This window comes from Callospermophilus lateralis, chromosome 15 (genome assembly GCF_048772815.1).
Source record: "Callospermophilus lateralis isolate mCalLat2 chromosome 15, mCalLat2.hap1, whole genome shotgun sequence".
NCBI lineage: Eukaryota > Metazoa > Chordata > Mammalia > Rodentia > Sciuridae > Callospermophilus > Callospermophilus lateralis.
In genome coordinates, this window is record NC_135319.1 from 81,140,260 (window position 1) to 81,155,572 (window position 15,313).

Below are 15,313 nucleotides of genomic sequence, written 5' to 3' on the forward strand. Positions count from 1 at the left end.
CCTTTCTGTGGCCAACCTCTTAGGAGCACAGAGCATCGCCTTGTTTTCAACCACCAAACAGCTTTATCTCACTTTCTACAAGCAATTTTCTTTCCTCTCCTTCCTGCTTCCTCTTAAATTTTCGTTTTCCTTATATATTATCTTGGTAAATCTCCTTAGATCTGTTTTAGAACAAGAATGGGTATAGATTAATAAGTACATCAGTGAATAATACTAATCCTGTGGTTCTTAAATATCCAGTTGTTTATACAGCACCATTTAAAAAGTGATCAGCGAGTGTTTAGAAGTGAGATGCTGCTGACCTGGCTCTCTGAAAGCTAGTGTTACAGCAGAGGAGATAGTAAATAAACTCAAACACACATCTATAGATATGATCATGTCCCACTGCTTTATATGGCTGGGTTCTCTGTTAAAAGGGCTACCATTTCCTTTAGTTAAAATTTACATAAATTGCCATGAACTGACCTGTAGGAGAGTTGGCTGAACTTGGACTTCAGACACAGTCTCTACATTTTTTACCAAGCACACAGAGGGCCTCTCCTTTTGAAAAGTATGAACAAGGAGACTTAATGACTTTTTGGCAGAGCCGAAGTTACCATCTAAAGTTGGCTCCGTGGCAGACTCAGAGAAGTTCAAGTTGGACTTGGACTGGGACAGAGAACTGGTTGGTATCACTCTAAGCTGGGAGAACTGTGTCCCAGTTTGTGGCTGCCACCACCTCTCCTGAGGCTTAGCAACCAACATTAGGCAGGACAAACTGGAAGGAAAGTTCATTTTAAAGGGAGGACGAATATCCTCAGATGCACACACATACATAAATCCTAAGTGTGCCCCCAAACTGTGACATGAATTATAATGAAATCAATGAAACCAGAGCAAAAACTAATTAAATTCAATTAACCAAAGAGGTGACTTATCACCTTCACCAGATCAGCACTTTAATTTCAACACAAAGCACAGTCCACTCACACTAACCTCACTTGAAATCTGGGCTCACCTATGGACAGCAAGCATTTAAATTTAGACTTAGGGCCCCAAGAATACTTTCTATTTATAGTCTCTCTGTTATGTAATATAAAACATATATAATAATAATACCACTATCTGCAAAATAGATGAAAGAAACTAGGCATATCCCAGTTTAAAAATGAGAGGGATGGGGAAACGCGAGTGCCTGGAAGAAACTTCCAGCCATTCTGACCCTGTCGTGAGGACTGCCTGCCCTTCTGAGGTCAGTGGTGATGGCGGGCGGTTACACACCACCCATAGCTGTTGGCACAGAAGCTGAGGTTATCACATGGTGAAGTGATTACACACACGTAGTGTGCATTTAGGAAAATAACCCAGGCTCTGTTTTTAAGATTCCCTGACACAGACTTATCATTTACCTGACACTCAACCTAAGAATGGTCTGGAAAAAGAATCAACAGTAATTTGTACTTGTACTACTCCATTTCCAACAAACCTTTTACTGTTAACAAAGGTAAGGAAGGAGGAATTATTGATGAACAGTCGGAGCCAAAATATCCATCTTCTTTTTACTCAGACCAAACAAGGCTGGGTGCTAATGGCCCTGGTGACCCCGATAATCAGAACTTCCATGGGGCTGATCAATTGCTAAAATGACTGTGGGTGAGGAGTTTGAGACTAGCTCAGACACAAAAGGTGCAAGAATTTTAATTCAATTCTTCTTATTCTTCCAGAGAAGAGAAAGACATTTTTTCTTTTTTTAAGAAGCAACAGCATAAAGGACCTCTATTCCTCTGTCTCACTGTGGTTATGAAAGTATATCAACGTTAGTTAAGAAAACTAGCAGAGATTTAATCTATTATCCCCCGGACAGAAGGAAAAACAAATGCCCCTTTAGAGAAAACAAAACATGCGGTTCCTCTCAGTTTTAAAGTGGTATACGTTTTGGGTTTAAATAGCCAAGAACATACCTTAAAGACAGAAACACTCGTCTCCCCATTTCTTACTATCTGGGACCAGCTGCTTTGTTGACAGTTACCCCCAGCAGGGGCAAACCTGAAAACTGAGGTGAAAAGGGAAAAACTGTAGGAAAAAGGTGAGTAAACGATCTTCATCAAATATCTTTATGTCACAGTAACTTAAGGTATTTTGTGGTCACGGGGGGAGTACAGTAGGCAGCTTGGAAAGAGAACATGGAAAGTACCAGGTGCAGACTGCAGCCTGGCCCAGGTGGTACGTCTCACCAAACAGGAAGTACTTTTGCTGGACACAAAGGTGTTTTTATAACCATGTTATCCTGCTGGTGTGCGTGGTGTTCATATTCCTAACCGAAAACAACGCACATACCAGCAGGCCATGGCAGAAACAGAGGAGAGCTGCTCAGTGGAAACCATTCTGTGTGTCATCAAAAATTACTTAACTCATCAACTTATACAAATAACTTATTAAAGAATGTCAAGGTTGGCTGAGTTTTGGGGTTGGGGATGTAGCTTCGAGGTAGCATATGCAAAGCTCTGGCGTTCAGACCCCAGCACCACCAAAACCAAAACCAAAACAACAAGTCAATAACCACAATTGACCCTTAATGGAAACTGTTGGTGCTTTTTTTTTTTTTTTTTCTCTTTTAATACTTTCTGGTGAGAAGAGTTCAAATCACAGCATAACAGAACTCATCTAAGCGAATTCATCAGTTTGTAGTTAAATACCATATAGCAGTATTATTCAGTTAGGGAAATACACAGTTGAAAATCATTACATTTTAATTTCCCACAAGTAAACTGATAGGAAACTGGAAAATCATCACTGGAAGAACATGGAAGGAGTTGAGCATAAGGAACCTACAGGAAGATAATTGTCTCCACTTGGAGGAAGTATGTTCACTGCCTCCCACCTCTCCAATGTCAAGCACACGTGCAAAAATACAATACGACTACTGCAATTATTACTATCATTTTCTCCTGCCCTTAGGTGAGAAACACCTGACAGCTACATGCTGAGTCATGCTAACAAAACTAAACCTTTCACTTTCTTTAATAGTAAAATTACCATTACTGAATCGTTGTCATAAAAAAGTGCATTCAAGTACATTACCACTTATTTTAAATAAACACCAATTTTGAAACAATCAACTTTGAAAAGCTGCATAAGTTTTTTTAAAAAAATCCCTGATTACATTTCTATTTATTCACTGTGGTAGCCTGAAACATTGTATTTTTAGAGACTAACTACCACTTAATTTCTTTAAGGGAAAAAAATAAATAAACCTGTGTAATGTAGAACAGCAGTGAAGCAAGAAAAATGTGTGCTTGTCACTTATCTTCACTGTACATAAGAACTGTGATAAAATATGATACTTGTGCCACATTCGTATTTGGGAAAACACAATTAACTCATAGGACAGAAAACATGGTTTACCAAGATATTACTGTGAAATTCGAGGTTTGGACCTGCCCCTCCACTCTCTATTCAGGCAACCAGAACATTCCCACTGAAGTCCCTGGGAGGCACTGGGCAACAGTTAACATCCCACAGTTAACAACAGTTAACACAGACCCAAGGGACTACTAGTTTGATGCCAGCTCCTGAGTTTGAAGTTTATCTGCATCTACCCTTGAATACAATTTGTATGCCACAGCACCCAACCATTCCCAAGCTGCTGCAGTTTGTCCATCAAGAGAGGACCAGACCCTAAACACAAGCTTCTTGGGGGGGCTTTTTAAATCATGTGGAGTTGGTCAGTTCTGTTTACCCAATTATCTACAAACACCTTGAACTTTCAGCCTTACTAAAATTGATGAGTGGTATGCACATTTCCTAAAAAGATATCAACATCTGAGTCTTTTGTAACCTTCTAAAAGAAGTCATACTTAATACATATAGTAACTAGGAAATACCTTATCCCTATAAAGATCAAAAACCAAAAACTACTTAGAATGTGTATTTTGCTAAATAGCTCACTTATGCTTATAGTTGCTACTTACAAAAGTGACACCAGGAAAGACCTATTGAGTACAGTGACCAGAGAAAAGTGTCTATAGCCCTTGACAATACACCAAGATGAGTCATGTGCTTATTGAAAAGGACTTCCCAACAGCCAGCCTTCTGGTTTGCAGATCAGCAGCTGGAGCTGTCCGTCTCTCTCGTTGTTTCAACGCTGTCTTCTTTGAATTCTGGTTCAGTTTTGCCTTCCTCCTCCTTGCACTGAGTTGGATCTTTTTCAACAACCTGGTCTTTGGTTTGGGGTTCGTGTGAGGAAACAGGATCTAAAACTATAACTGGTTCATCTTGTTTTTCACTGCCAATGTATTTTCTCCTGTATCCAATGTTACTGGGAGGCCTGTGGATGAAGAGTTAAAAAGAAACATAAAAAGCAGAGAGAGAAAATATTTGTCTTTTATATTTCTGAATTCAGACCAACAACAACAACAAACTATAACGTTCCAAGTTTAATCAACATGCACATAGCAGTCTTTGAGAAGACAGCCATTAAAGAAAAAATAATAACGAAGCTATCAGATTACATATTAGGAGCACAAGGCCAGAAGGAGGAAGGCAGAAAGAGTCAGAGCGATTAACTACAGGAGCGTTAAAAAGCCAAAGCACCTACCTGCTTAATGGCTTGCTCTTCTTAGGAAGTGCAAAGCTTAGGGATCCCTTGGGCACCCCCCCCACCAGGGCCTGCTGCCCAGACCCCTTCCCTGCTGCCCTGCTTAGTTGGAAGAAGCCAGTCTGCTCCCTACCTCTTCTGGCCCCTGGGTACAGCTGGCTGCAGATTAGCTGTAAGGAGACTGCATGGAGAGGTGAGGAGTGCCAGCTGCAGCCATTACCAATAAGGACAGACCTGACCTCAGGGGTGGCAGGGGATGAATCAGAGAGTTCAGGAAATAGGCTCAAATGCTAAGACACCATCGACTTCTCCAACTAGGAGGACCTAGCTCCTTGAGAAATCTCTGACCGAATTTTCAAGGCAGTTTATTTTCCCACAGAAGCCATCTGTCTTCTGATGCAAGAAACTATTGCTTCTTGGGCTGGATGGGTGAGTTTCCTTGTGGAAACAAGGTGTCCCTAAAGTGTTTTCCTTGGAAATCAGGCTGCTGGCACCTAGTCCTCAGAAGCTCTGGCCTGAGTTCCCATGGGAGGCATGGGCTGCTGCACGGTGCCTGAAGGTCAAGGCAGCCATGGTGGTGGGGCTGGGCTCTCCACACTGTTCTTGTCCTCCTGGATAGTTCTAGAATTAAGCCTTTTTGTTCAGAGGACTCAGTGTTAGCTGTTAGCCCACACTCCACTGTCCTGCCTGACCTGTGCTGGGGAGCTGCTGGTCAGCCCCTCCTCAGGAGTTGGATCCCACTATTTTGGCCTCTTGAGCTGGTGGGATTGGCCGGCAGAGACTCTTATCACCTAGTATTCTCCCTTGGTGGACTTACCACAGTTAATTAGTAGGTGTTTCATGTCTGCCTCTTCCGATAGAATGCAAGCATCCACAAGGTGGGGGTGTTCAGTTTTGTGCACCTAGCACGGATCATTTTTGGAATAACCGAATGCACAAATGCTAACAAACCAGCAAAGATGCAGAATGAACAGGGAGAGACCAAGGTTTGGTGTGAATGGTTGGAGGTCTCTCCTATACAACAAAAACAACAGAAAAAATGATCCACTACAAGAGAAAGTAGCCTGCCTGACCCCATTCACAGGCAAAAAACACTAAAATCCAAGGACCACATTTTTATTAAAGGCTTGGAAATCATTCTCTGTGGCCACTGGGTTATATTAACCACATGGCTTGGCCATCATCATACATGAGTAATATGTGAGTTTGTATTCCTTGGAGGTAGTGAGATCAAAGAGATCATCAGGAACCCAAGAGGATGGGCCGTGCTGCAGGGTGGACAGATCATTCATCTGCACCATCATGACACTGTCCATCTGCATTGGACAACAAGCCACTTTTTGAGACATATGCTACTATGCTCTGGGGATCAGTATGGGATGTAGTTTCCTCACTGGTACCATTTTGACTTTCTCTGACCCAGGCAACATGTAAATGCTGATGAGAGAAGCAGAACTAAGTGATGTGAAGAATCTATCACAGGAATTAGACCTTAGGCCGCGGGGAGCGCTAGCAGACAGTCCATAGGAGTCTTTTACCTCTGCATGTGATGCAGGCCCTGAAATCAGCTATTCTGGCAACTGGGGACCTGGGGTGGGGGGATGGCTTTAAAGTGGCAGAGACTGAGGACAAATTAGAGATGCATCTGTCACCCACAAGCATTGATCCTGATGATGCACACACCTGCAGGATAAGCTTGCACATGCACCTGGCCCCAGGATGTGGAGGAGCTGAGGAGGAAGTTGGTAGAGCTGGAGAAACCAAGGGCCAGCCACTGCCACATGCCAGTTAGGTATGCTAGCACATCAATGACACTGCGCATGGGCTCCCCCAGAGCCTTCCCCATACAGACCTTCACAGGGCTAAAAAAAAGTTCATTTTAAGGATTACAACTTCACTTCTGCCATTTAAATCTCATGCAAATTTCTCTTCTGGCCAATTCTGAAAACAAATGGAATGGGTAAGCAAATTCTAGGAAGCAAAGCTGAAGCCTAGCTTAGGTTTCCACGAAAGCCACAATGAAGTCTACAGGTCAAGTCTGGCCTGACTCCACCAGATTAAGTCCGAGACCTCTGCTACAAAAGCCAGCCAGTCCACTCAAAGCATGCAAAGGAGGTATTTGTCTCATTTGGCATTCTGGGTGGGCAACTTCCATGAACCCATACCAACCTTCATCACTTTGGCAGAACACAGAGGTTTTCATGTCCTGTGTATCTGCAGGTGAACTATCCTTAGAGAAAGCTGTTGTCAGCAGCTGGGAGGTAAACACTGCAGGCAGTGCTCTCAAGTCTCCACAATGACAAAAAGGAAAAGGGTTGATTGAACTGAAAACTCAGAAACCTTGTATTGTCAAACTGCAACTGTCCTGGAATCATCTCAGTCCAGAGAACCATTCATCTGTCCTGAAGTTAGCTTTGCAACTGCAGGTTAGCCTCCTAAGTCACTTGTGGGCCAGTCTGAGAACCCCTCTGTTGGCTGTCACTGAATGAGGCACAGTGCACAATTTCTCTGAATCTTCACTGAAGCAGAAAAAAATGTCTTTTCAAGGGTAATGACCACTGCCTTGGAACCCCAGTGTGTTAAAGCAGAAAGGGACTGGGGCAGTCCTGTAGTCTCATCTGTCCTGCAATGAAGATGACAAGGTGTGCAGAAGAGAGGAGAGCCTGGCCTACACCACACAGCTCAGCAGCAGCAGTCAGGGTAAGAGTCGGGCACTGGCTCCCATCTCCTGCCTCGTCCACAAGCACCATGCTGTTTCTCAAAGGCATCTTCTCCTGTGGCATGGATACCACAGGCTAATTCTAGCCTCGTTATGGATTTATTTCCTTCTGAACCCCCATTTACATCTGCGTCTTTCAGATCTGTAAAAAAAATAGTTCACCCCTCAGGCTATCCCTTGGTTTGTTTTTCTTTCCTCTGTAGTTTGGACTCCCCCTGGTTTGATATCATTAGGCCCATTCTTTGTTTCCCTGGGGAGCTGCCCAAGGTTCCTTCTGGAATGAGGGGCCTTCCTGTGCCTCATTCTATTCTATCCCACCCTATGGGACAGCGAGAGAGCTGTCCCTTCAGGGATAGTACCGAACCCAGGCTCTTGTTCAAGGCAGCCACAGTGGCAGTTCTAGAGGGATAAGTCTAAGCTTCTTGCCCAAACAGAAATCCTGGAAGCCCAACTGCAGCAATCCAATAGGGACTGTGCTTGACTACTATTCTTTTCATTTTTTTCTACTTTAATATAGCAACTAAAGACACTGACCAAAAATTAGCAATGACAAGTCAGTATTCATAAAAAGTAATGGCAGCCCTCCTCCCGTATGCAGCCAAGTCTGTAAGTAAAACTTACATGTTATTGGTGGCAGGAAGTCAGACTTCAACCCTGGGACGCTCTGGCCAGAAGGGATCACTGATGTGATCCTTGTGTTACTTGTCAGAAGACTCCAGAAGAGTGAGGTGAAATGATTTGTCCAATAGCACACACTTGTTAACAACGGGTAAACGACAAAGACTCTGGAATCCTGATTTCCTGGCCAATACTTTTTCTTGCTACAACATACTGGCAGTCATTTATAGTCCATTCAAACAGATTATTTTTCATGAGTCATTTTAGACCATATGCTCAAAGGTGATTTTGAGACAAAAACAAAAAACAATAAGCAAAATAAAATTGAGGACACAATATACCAATCTACCCTACAAAGCCTAACGCCCAAGAACAACGTGGGTGCCCTTTTAGAAAGCAGCTACTGTTCCCAACTGCAGGAGAGCCAGGATGGCTGGCGGGGCTCCTTGCTGGCAAAAGGAAAGACCTGACTCCAAAGTGTACCAGTACCAGAAGAATCAGAACAACTGCAAATGGTTCTGCCAAAGCTGAACTTGATAAAAGGATTTGGTGATTTCTCAAACTGTCACAAGAGAGGAAAGCGCAGCATTCTAATTTTTAAAAAGCACATCATTGTTTGCATTCAATGAAATTCCTTTCAAAATCAACTTTCCACGTTCCAATTATATTCAACAACATTCGAGCTAACATTTCGACTGCAATTCAAATTAACTAATGCCCAAAAGAGCCCTAATCGACATGGTTCTGAGCTCAATTGAATACAATCAAAGCTCATGAAATGAAGGGGGAAATGCTTATTTCATGCAAATTCTGCATATCACTCAAGCTTAATTTTACTGATAATATAAAGGTGGGACATTTTGAACATTACAGTGAATGAAACTTTTAAGCGGTAAGAGTTATTTTATAAAATGCTACCTCTGAAAAGCTGATTGCCAAACAGTATAAAAATGGTTTGAGGCATAAATGCCAAGTTCATTTTTATTTCACTTCTGAGGTAACTATCTTTCAAATCGCAACAGCTGGACTATTTAACACAATCTGGTGAATCAAAGTATAGCTCTTCTCTGGTCTCCCAGTGGGACGTCTGCATTAGTCTGTGGCAGCCATCCAACAAATGACGCACAGCCGGACGGTCTGAACTCTGTTTCATTTTCAATAAAAATGGATAAAACCACAATCATATTTACCACCTTCAAGGCCAGAAAACAGAAAGATTTAAATTTGTCTTTACAAAGTAGTTTCCTGGGAAAACTCCAAAGAGGAAGTCAGCTTTCTATTTTCCCTAGTGTAAAAATAAGTCTTACTTTTTTTTTTTTTTTTTAAAGCCCTTTACAGATACTAGAGCAGTGAACAGAAGTGGCATTACAACTGGGATAGTTTTTATTACTTCTTTCTGAAACTCTATTTTGTAGGAGCTTCTCCCATACCTATCTAAAATTTTACAAAATAATGTTTCAAACATAAAGATGAAATTCTATCAGTTCTAGTACTTACAAAGGAGGCAGAACAAAGCTTGGTTTCTTTGGCTTTGTGTACTTTAAAAAATCTCTTTTAGGGCTGGGGGGTAGCTCAGTGGCAGAGCACTTGCCTAGCATATGTGAGGCACTGGGTTCGATCCTCAGCACCACATAAAAATAAACAAATAAAATAAAGGCATGCTGTTCATCTACAACTACAAAAAAAAAAAAAAAAAAAAAAAAAAAGAAAGAAAGAAATCTCTTTCAGCTTAAGATGTATACTACTTTTTCAATTTAGTTCTGTTTATTTGCAGGGAAAATAAATAAAAATACATAATTTTTATTTATAAATAACAATGTTGTTCAACAGAATATGACTGTTTAAAAACCTAATAGCTTTTTAAAATGATTTGCCCTCAAGATTAACAAGAGTTCCTCTGGAACACAGATAAAAATGGCTGAACAAGGACCCCCTGTGTCCACAACTCAAGAAATATTTCCTTTCATTTGGTGACTGCCATGCAGGCATCCCAGCCTTGGGCTTACATCCCAGAGCATGGGGCACACTACAAAGCCTGTTCCAATTCTTTTCTTCCTCTTGTGTTACATGGACTGCAGACATTTATAGATTATGAAACTGGACCATCGTCACCAGCAAAAGCAACTCTGATAATGAGACAAGTAACTGGTTTTAGCTCAGGCAAAGGTTATGGAACACTTGCGATACTTTTTAGAGGCTACTTTTTTAGCTTTCTGTAATTCTGCACAACTTTAAGTCAGCATGAAAAATACATCCAGATCCAAGATATTAAAAGCCGAGTGTTGGTCTAGGCATGTAGCTCATGGTGGAGTGCTTGCCCAGTGTGCAGGACTCTAGTCTGATCCCTAACACCACCAAAAAAAAAAAAAAAAAAAGTCGGGGGCTGGGTGCTGACAGGGCTGAAACAAAGTCTTCCACAAACCCACCACACATGACACTGGCTCCCTAAAAAAGCTGCCAGGCACACACTAAAAAAATGCTTGTATTTTCAAGATAATATTTTTTTGATTATAATTTTTCTTTTAATTCATATTCTATACTTCAAACTCTCTTTTAAGATGGAAACTCACAAAAACTCAGTTGGCCCACTTTTCATATACTTATGTGAAATGATAAAGTATATGCCCAATGAAATGGTGTTGATCAGCTTCTAAAGTTAGGTCAGTTTATGCTGAGATCTGAAGTTCCTTCCGCTCTAGTGGGCTACTTCTGTTTGAATAAGTTTTTAAAATGACTTACTATATACAAATAAAAAGAAACATAAATACTGCAAAGACTATTGAAAATTGGTTTCAAAAAAACCTACAAAGTACCAAAAGCAAATGATACATTTTATACAAAGTCTTGTGAAATCCTAGGTGCTTGACTCTGCAAGGCAGTTAATTCTTGGGGAGAACTGAGTTACTCAGCAGCAGGGTGAGGGCGACTTCCAGATTTACTGGGCAGCATTTACCAGCCACTTTCACACTCGCTGTAACACATCCTCAACCACTAACCTGCAAGGAGCTGCTGTCTACACACACGTGGAAGACAATACCGGCTGCTGATCTTTCCGGCAGCCCACAGGATAACTCCTTGGGGGTGGGGGGAGGAAGAAAAGACTAAGTGAGGGGATCTCAACTTCCAGAACATCCAGTTGTTCTGCTAATTTTGTTGTTAAAACTTAATTGTCCATGTACAGGCCACATGGAGAACCATTGTAGTGGCGCTTGGCCGAACAGGGCTGCTTCCTGCAGCGTCAGTACACAATTCAGCAGTACTGAGATTACAGGCGAGAGCACAGCAAATCCTTTAATTGTGTAAGAGCATCAGATTAAGCAGCAAAGTCCATGTGCTTCATTCTGCGGGCCGGCGGACCTTTTGAGGAAATAAATGTTTACTAAGTACCAGGAAGGTGCCTCCCCACTTCCTGCCATGCAGGACAGAAGGAAATAGGAAGTGATGAGGAAAATGGAAGGGTTGGGAATAACAGGAGGAAAACCAATCCTTCCATTGCAGAGCTAAAACTTCCCTGGTCTCCAACTGAACAAAATGGGGACCTAAACCTCTCTGTAAAAATGGTTATTTGGCCAACAAAATTAATTTTCAGCTAAAAGCAACACTGGAGAGAATAATTTTATGCCAAGTTTCCCTAAGAGAAAATTAAGAATCTCAATTTCTATTTGCTAATATCTTTCAAAAGCTCCAACTTAAAATACAGGACTTTCCAGTTCATTTTTCTGTGTTAGCATCACACTGTAAAGAATGAATAAAACTGAAGGGCCAGGTAGAGGTCAAACAATGACAAATCAATCCCACTTTTAATTAAAAACCTGAAAGGCAATTAGATTTTTTTTCATGGAAATGTTTGATTGGTCACACAAACCACGAGACATCTAAAATTTCTGTTTTATCGGCTACCCTTTGGTATTCAGTGAATGACCCCAAAAAGATGAACTCTTACAAAAATAAATTTGTGTGGGGCCAAAAGTCACATGATATTTAGAGAGACCATAGATACAGAAATTAAAGGTGAATTAAAATAAAAATGGTTTCACTGGAAATGGGACATTTTTCTATGGAAATTGAAGTCCTCTAATTGCTACATGGGTTTTTGTTTTTTAAATTATCCTAGGGCAGGATGTGACCTCTTTTGACCCCCTAAACAAAAAAGCAAGCTAACTGCCTGGTGGTTTAAAAGGAAATTGAAAAGCACTTGGTGAAGCCTACAGTTTGGGGGCACATGGGGTGGAAGAGAAGGTGGTAAATTAGAGAAATGTTAACTGGAAGAGCCTTTGGCAAGTGGGCCTCAAGAGGACCTTTGAGAGTGACCGGGAGAAGAGGACAGGGCTGGGAACCCTCACATCACACGGGTACAGGGGAACCTAGCTCCCTGGACAGGGGGTCTCCCTTTTGGAAAATCATCTTGAGGCTGACCACCTTGTTTAATTGTAACTGCTAAGAGTCATTAGTGGAAAATGTGGATATGGATGAAAAAGCTCAACTGAGAAGAGCAAGGCCACCTCCAGATGACAGTTTCAGAGACAAAAAGCAAGATAGCAACAACACAAAACACCCCAGCTCTGGCCAACCGTGAGGCAGAAAGCTCTACAGTCAGCGCCACTCTTTCCATGCTGCAGGCCCATCTGTCCTGCCTCTTGATAAGGTGTCCTAAACCTCAGGGTCAGAGGACACTGAAGCACAAACTCAAAGGACTTACTCAGTAATGGGACCAAACACGGTGCTCTCTCAAAAGGGCACAGTGCAAAGTGGACACAGTGATCAAATTTATGTGGGGCTTTAGAATATATGTTTTTAAGATAAGTAGATTCACAGATAGTGATGCACCTTAAAGCACCTTCCTAATCCAATGATTAGAGCCAGACAGTTCAAAGTATTTGACTTCTAGAAATAAACTATTCTTTGACATGTTTGAAGCAGCCAATAAAATAAAAAAGGTGTAAATGAAACATATACTGAGGACTAAAGTAGCTTAGGCTAATTTCCAAAGTTCATTTGGAAGCATCCCTCTTCACTGGGTATTTGGCATGAAAAATGTTAAAATGATCTCTTCCCAATTATCTGTTAAGACTCTTGCTAATTCACATTGGCTCTCCTTTTCAGAAATCTTGGTTTTGAAGGTGACCTTTTCATTGCTTAGACCAGTCTTAGGAGGGGGAAGAGCAAAGGAGGAGGACACTACCCATTTGTGTGGAGGATCCGAGGGCAGGATGTATTACAAGGCCAAGGAAGTGACGTAACTGCAGAAGTGCTGCTTCCTTGAAGAGAAAGCTTTTGATCATTCGCTCCTCTACCCTTCCTCAAGCTCTTAATACACAGAATGCTATAGCTCAAAAAGTATGGGCTCGGGAGACAGAATAAAAAAGGTTCATATGCAATCTGACCCAACTATCAATTAAGAGTATCATACTGTGCAAGCTGTTTATCCCACTGAGCCTCAGTTTTATCATTTGTGACACAGGGATAATGTCTAATCTATAAGTTTGGGAGAATTAAAATAACACAAGAAAATGCCTGGCTTAATAAACTTTAGTGAAATACAGTGACAACAACAAACCATCATGGAAGCAAATTCCCAAACCCCAGACTTTCAAACTAGAAGCCTGTTCTATTGCCCATAGTCTCTGTCTCTTAATCAGCAAATACCTCCTACTTGCTACAAGTCCAGCACATTTCCTCTTGGATGTATATTGTTTTACTATGACTATATACTGATGAACAATAGAGAAAATATTAACTTCTAGCACGTGCACACTGTGCTAAGCGCACACACTCTAACGATGTGGAGTTTTTCTAATTTATTGTGGCTACATCAATCAAGAATATCAGACTTATGCACTCTGTTGATAACAGAGTTTCAGAATCTTGCATAGGATTAAAATGGAAGACAAAGGTCACCTACATCTAAGTCCACTGGGTTTTCTTAGTTACTGTTCAGCCTGTGCTCCTGTTTCTGAAATACTGATCTTTTCCTTGCCCATCAGTCAATGTGCAGTGTGCAGGCACATGGGACCAGGCAACCTGAGTGAAAGCAGGAAGGCCACCCAGCGCCAGGTTCGGCCTGACTGTGCCGCATGGCATTCTGTGTGTGTGGCTGGGAGTTTTACCAGGGGTCTGTGTCACAATAAACCACATACATGCCAGCAATGGTGGCAAACTGATGGTTACTCCCCTACATTAAATTCACTTTCAAAAGCCAAAGTCATTTGGAAACATGCTGAATAGTGAGTGGCAATTAAAATGGGACACATCATTTTTTGTTAAGTACTTATTAAGCAAATAAGTACTTAACTAAGTCTCTTATAGGACCAAGAATGGCTCTGAAGTGGTCTTTCCTTCTCTTCTACTTTTTCTACCACAAAACAGTCAGATAGAAAAAAATTTCCAATTATTTCCTCTGAGACCAGGTGTTTCTAACCCAAACAGGTCTAAAAGCACTTGGGACAACAGTAATTTGAATAGGACTTAGGTGTAAACCCTGTGAGTTCTGATCATTTAACTTGAATATTAATTATTTTACACTTCTAGGTTTGTGTGTGTTTTACAGTAAGTTTATAAAGTAATGAAACACAGGTTGTAGGCAGAAAATATGTACTTACATCTTGTTTCTAATTGAACATTTCTACCAAGCAACCATGTTTGTTAGGAATTTGGAGGGACCAAAAGGGACTCAGCAGACTCAATGTTAGAGCATGAGGAACACAACACAAGGAAAACAAGACATGAGTGACATCCTTGGCTGTGGGGTGGCATGGCAGTAGAGCCCCTGCCTGGCATGCACGAGTCCCGTGGTTCCATCCCCAGCACCATACCTACTCACTAAGACTTGTCCAAGGTCACCTGGCCCACAGTGACCAAAGTATCCAGTATCTTAGCTTTCAGCTCTAACTCTTGTCCTTGGTGATCCATTATCCCAGCATTAGAATTTTAAGATAGGAATGTACTGAAATACTTTTCATATATTATCTGATTTAAATGACAACCATGCAGGGCAGAGGTTACCAAACACAATTTATGTAAGAGAAACTAAGTCATAGATTAAATAATTTGTCAAGGTCAAAGACGTGAATAGTAGATGAGAGATCTGAACACTACTCTATCTGATCTGATGACAGAGCTCAGATTCTGGGGGCAACAAGATGCTCCTTGCCACCCTGAGCAGAGGTGGAAAAGGCCAGGTTTAGAAAACTGATCACACTGTTTCCTTGTTGAGTCCCCTTTCTCCCAGGCTTTTGTTAATAAAGACACTACCATTCTAGTTTTTCAGACTATGCAACACTTGGATAGCCTATTTTCAGGTATTACGGCTGCCTGAAAGTAATAAGATAGTTTCTTTTCGCCACACTGGGGATCACGCAAGTACTCTGCCCTGAGTTAAACCCCAGACTCCAAAAGATAGT

General features: G+C 41.5%; 1 protein-coding gene across 1 annotated transcript in view; it reads right to left on the reverse strand.

Annotated features, from left to right (window-relative positions):
* Positions 1–4,083: 4,083 nt before the first annotated feature.
* Positions 4,084–15,313, reverse strand: part of Shtn1 (shootin 1) — a 94,184-nt gene continuing 82,954 nt past the window's right edge. Inside the window, exon 17 of the mRNA XM_076834680.1 lies at positions 4,084–4,306. Coding sequence (XP_076690795.1) covers positions 4,084–4,306 — 223 coding nt within the window. The remainder of the gene's footprint in view (positions 4,307–15,313) is intronic.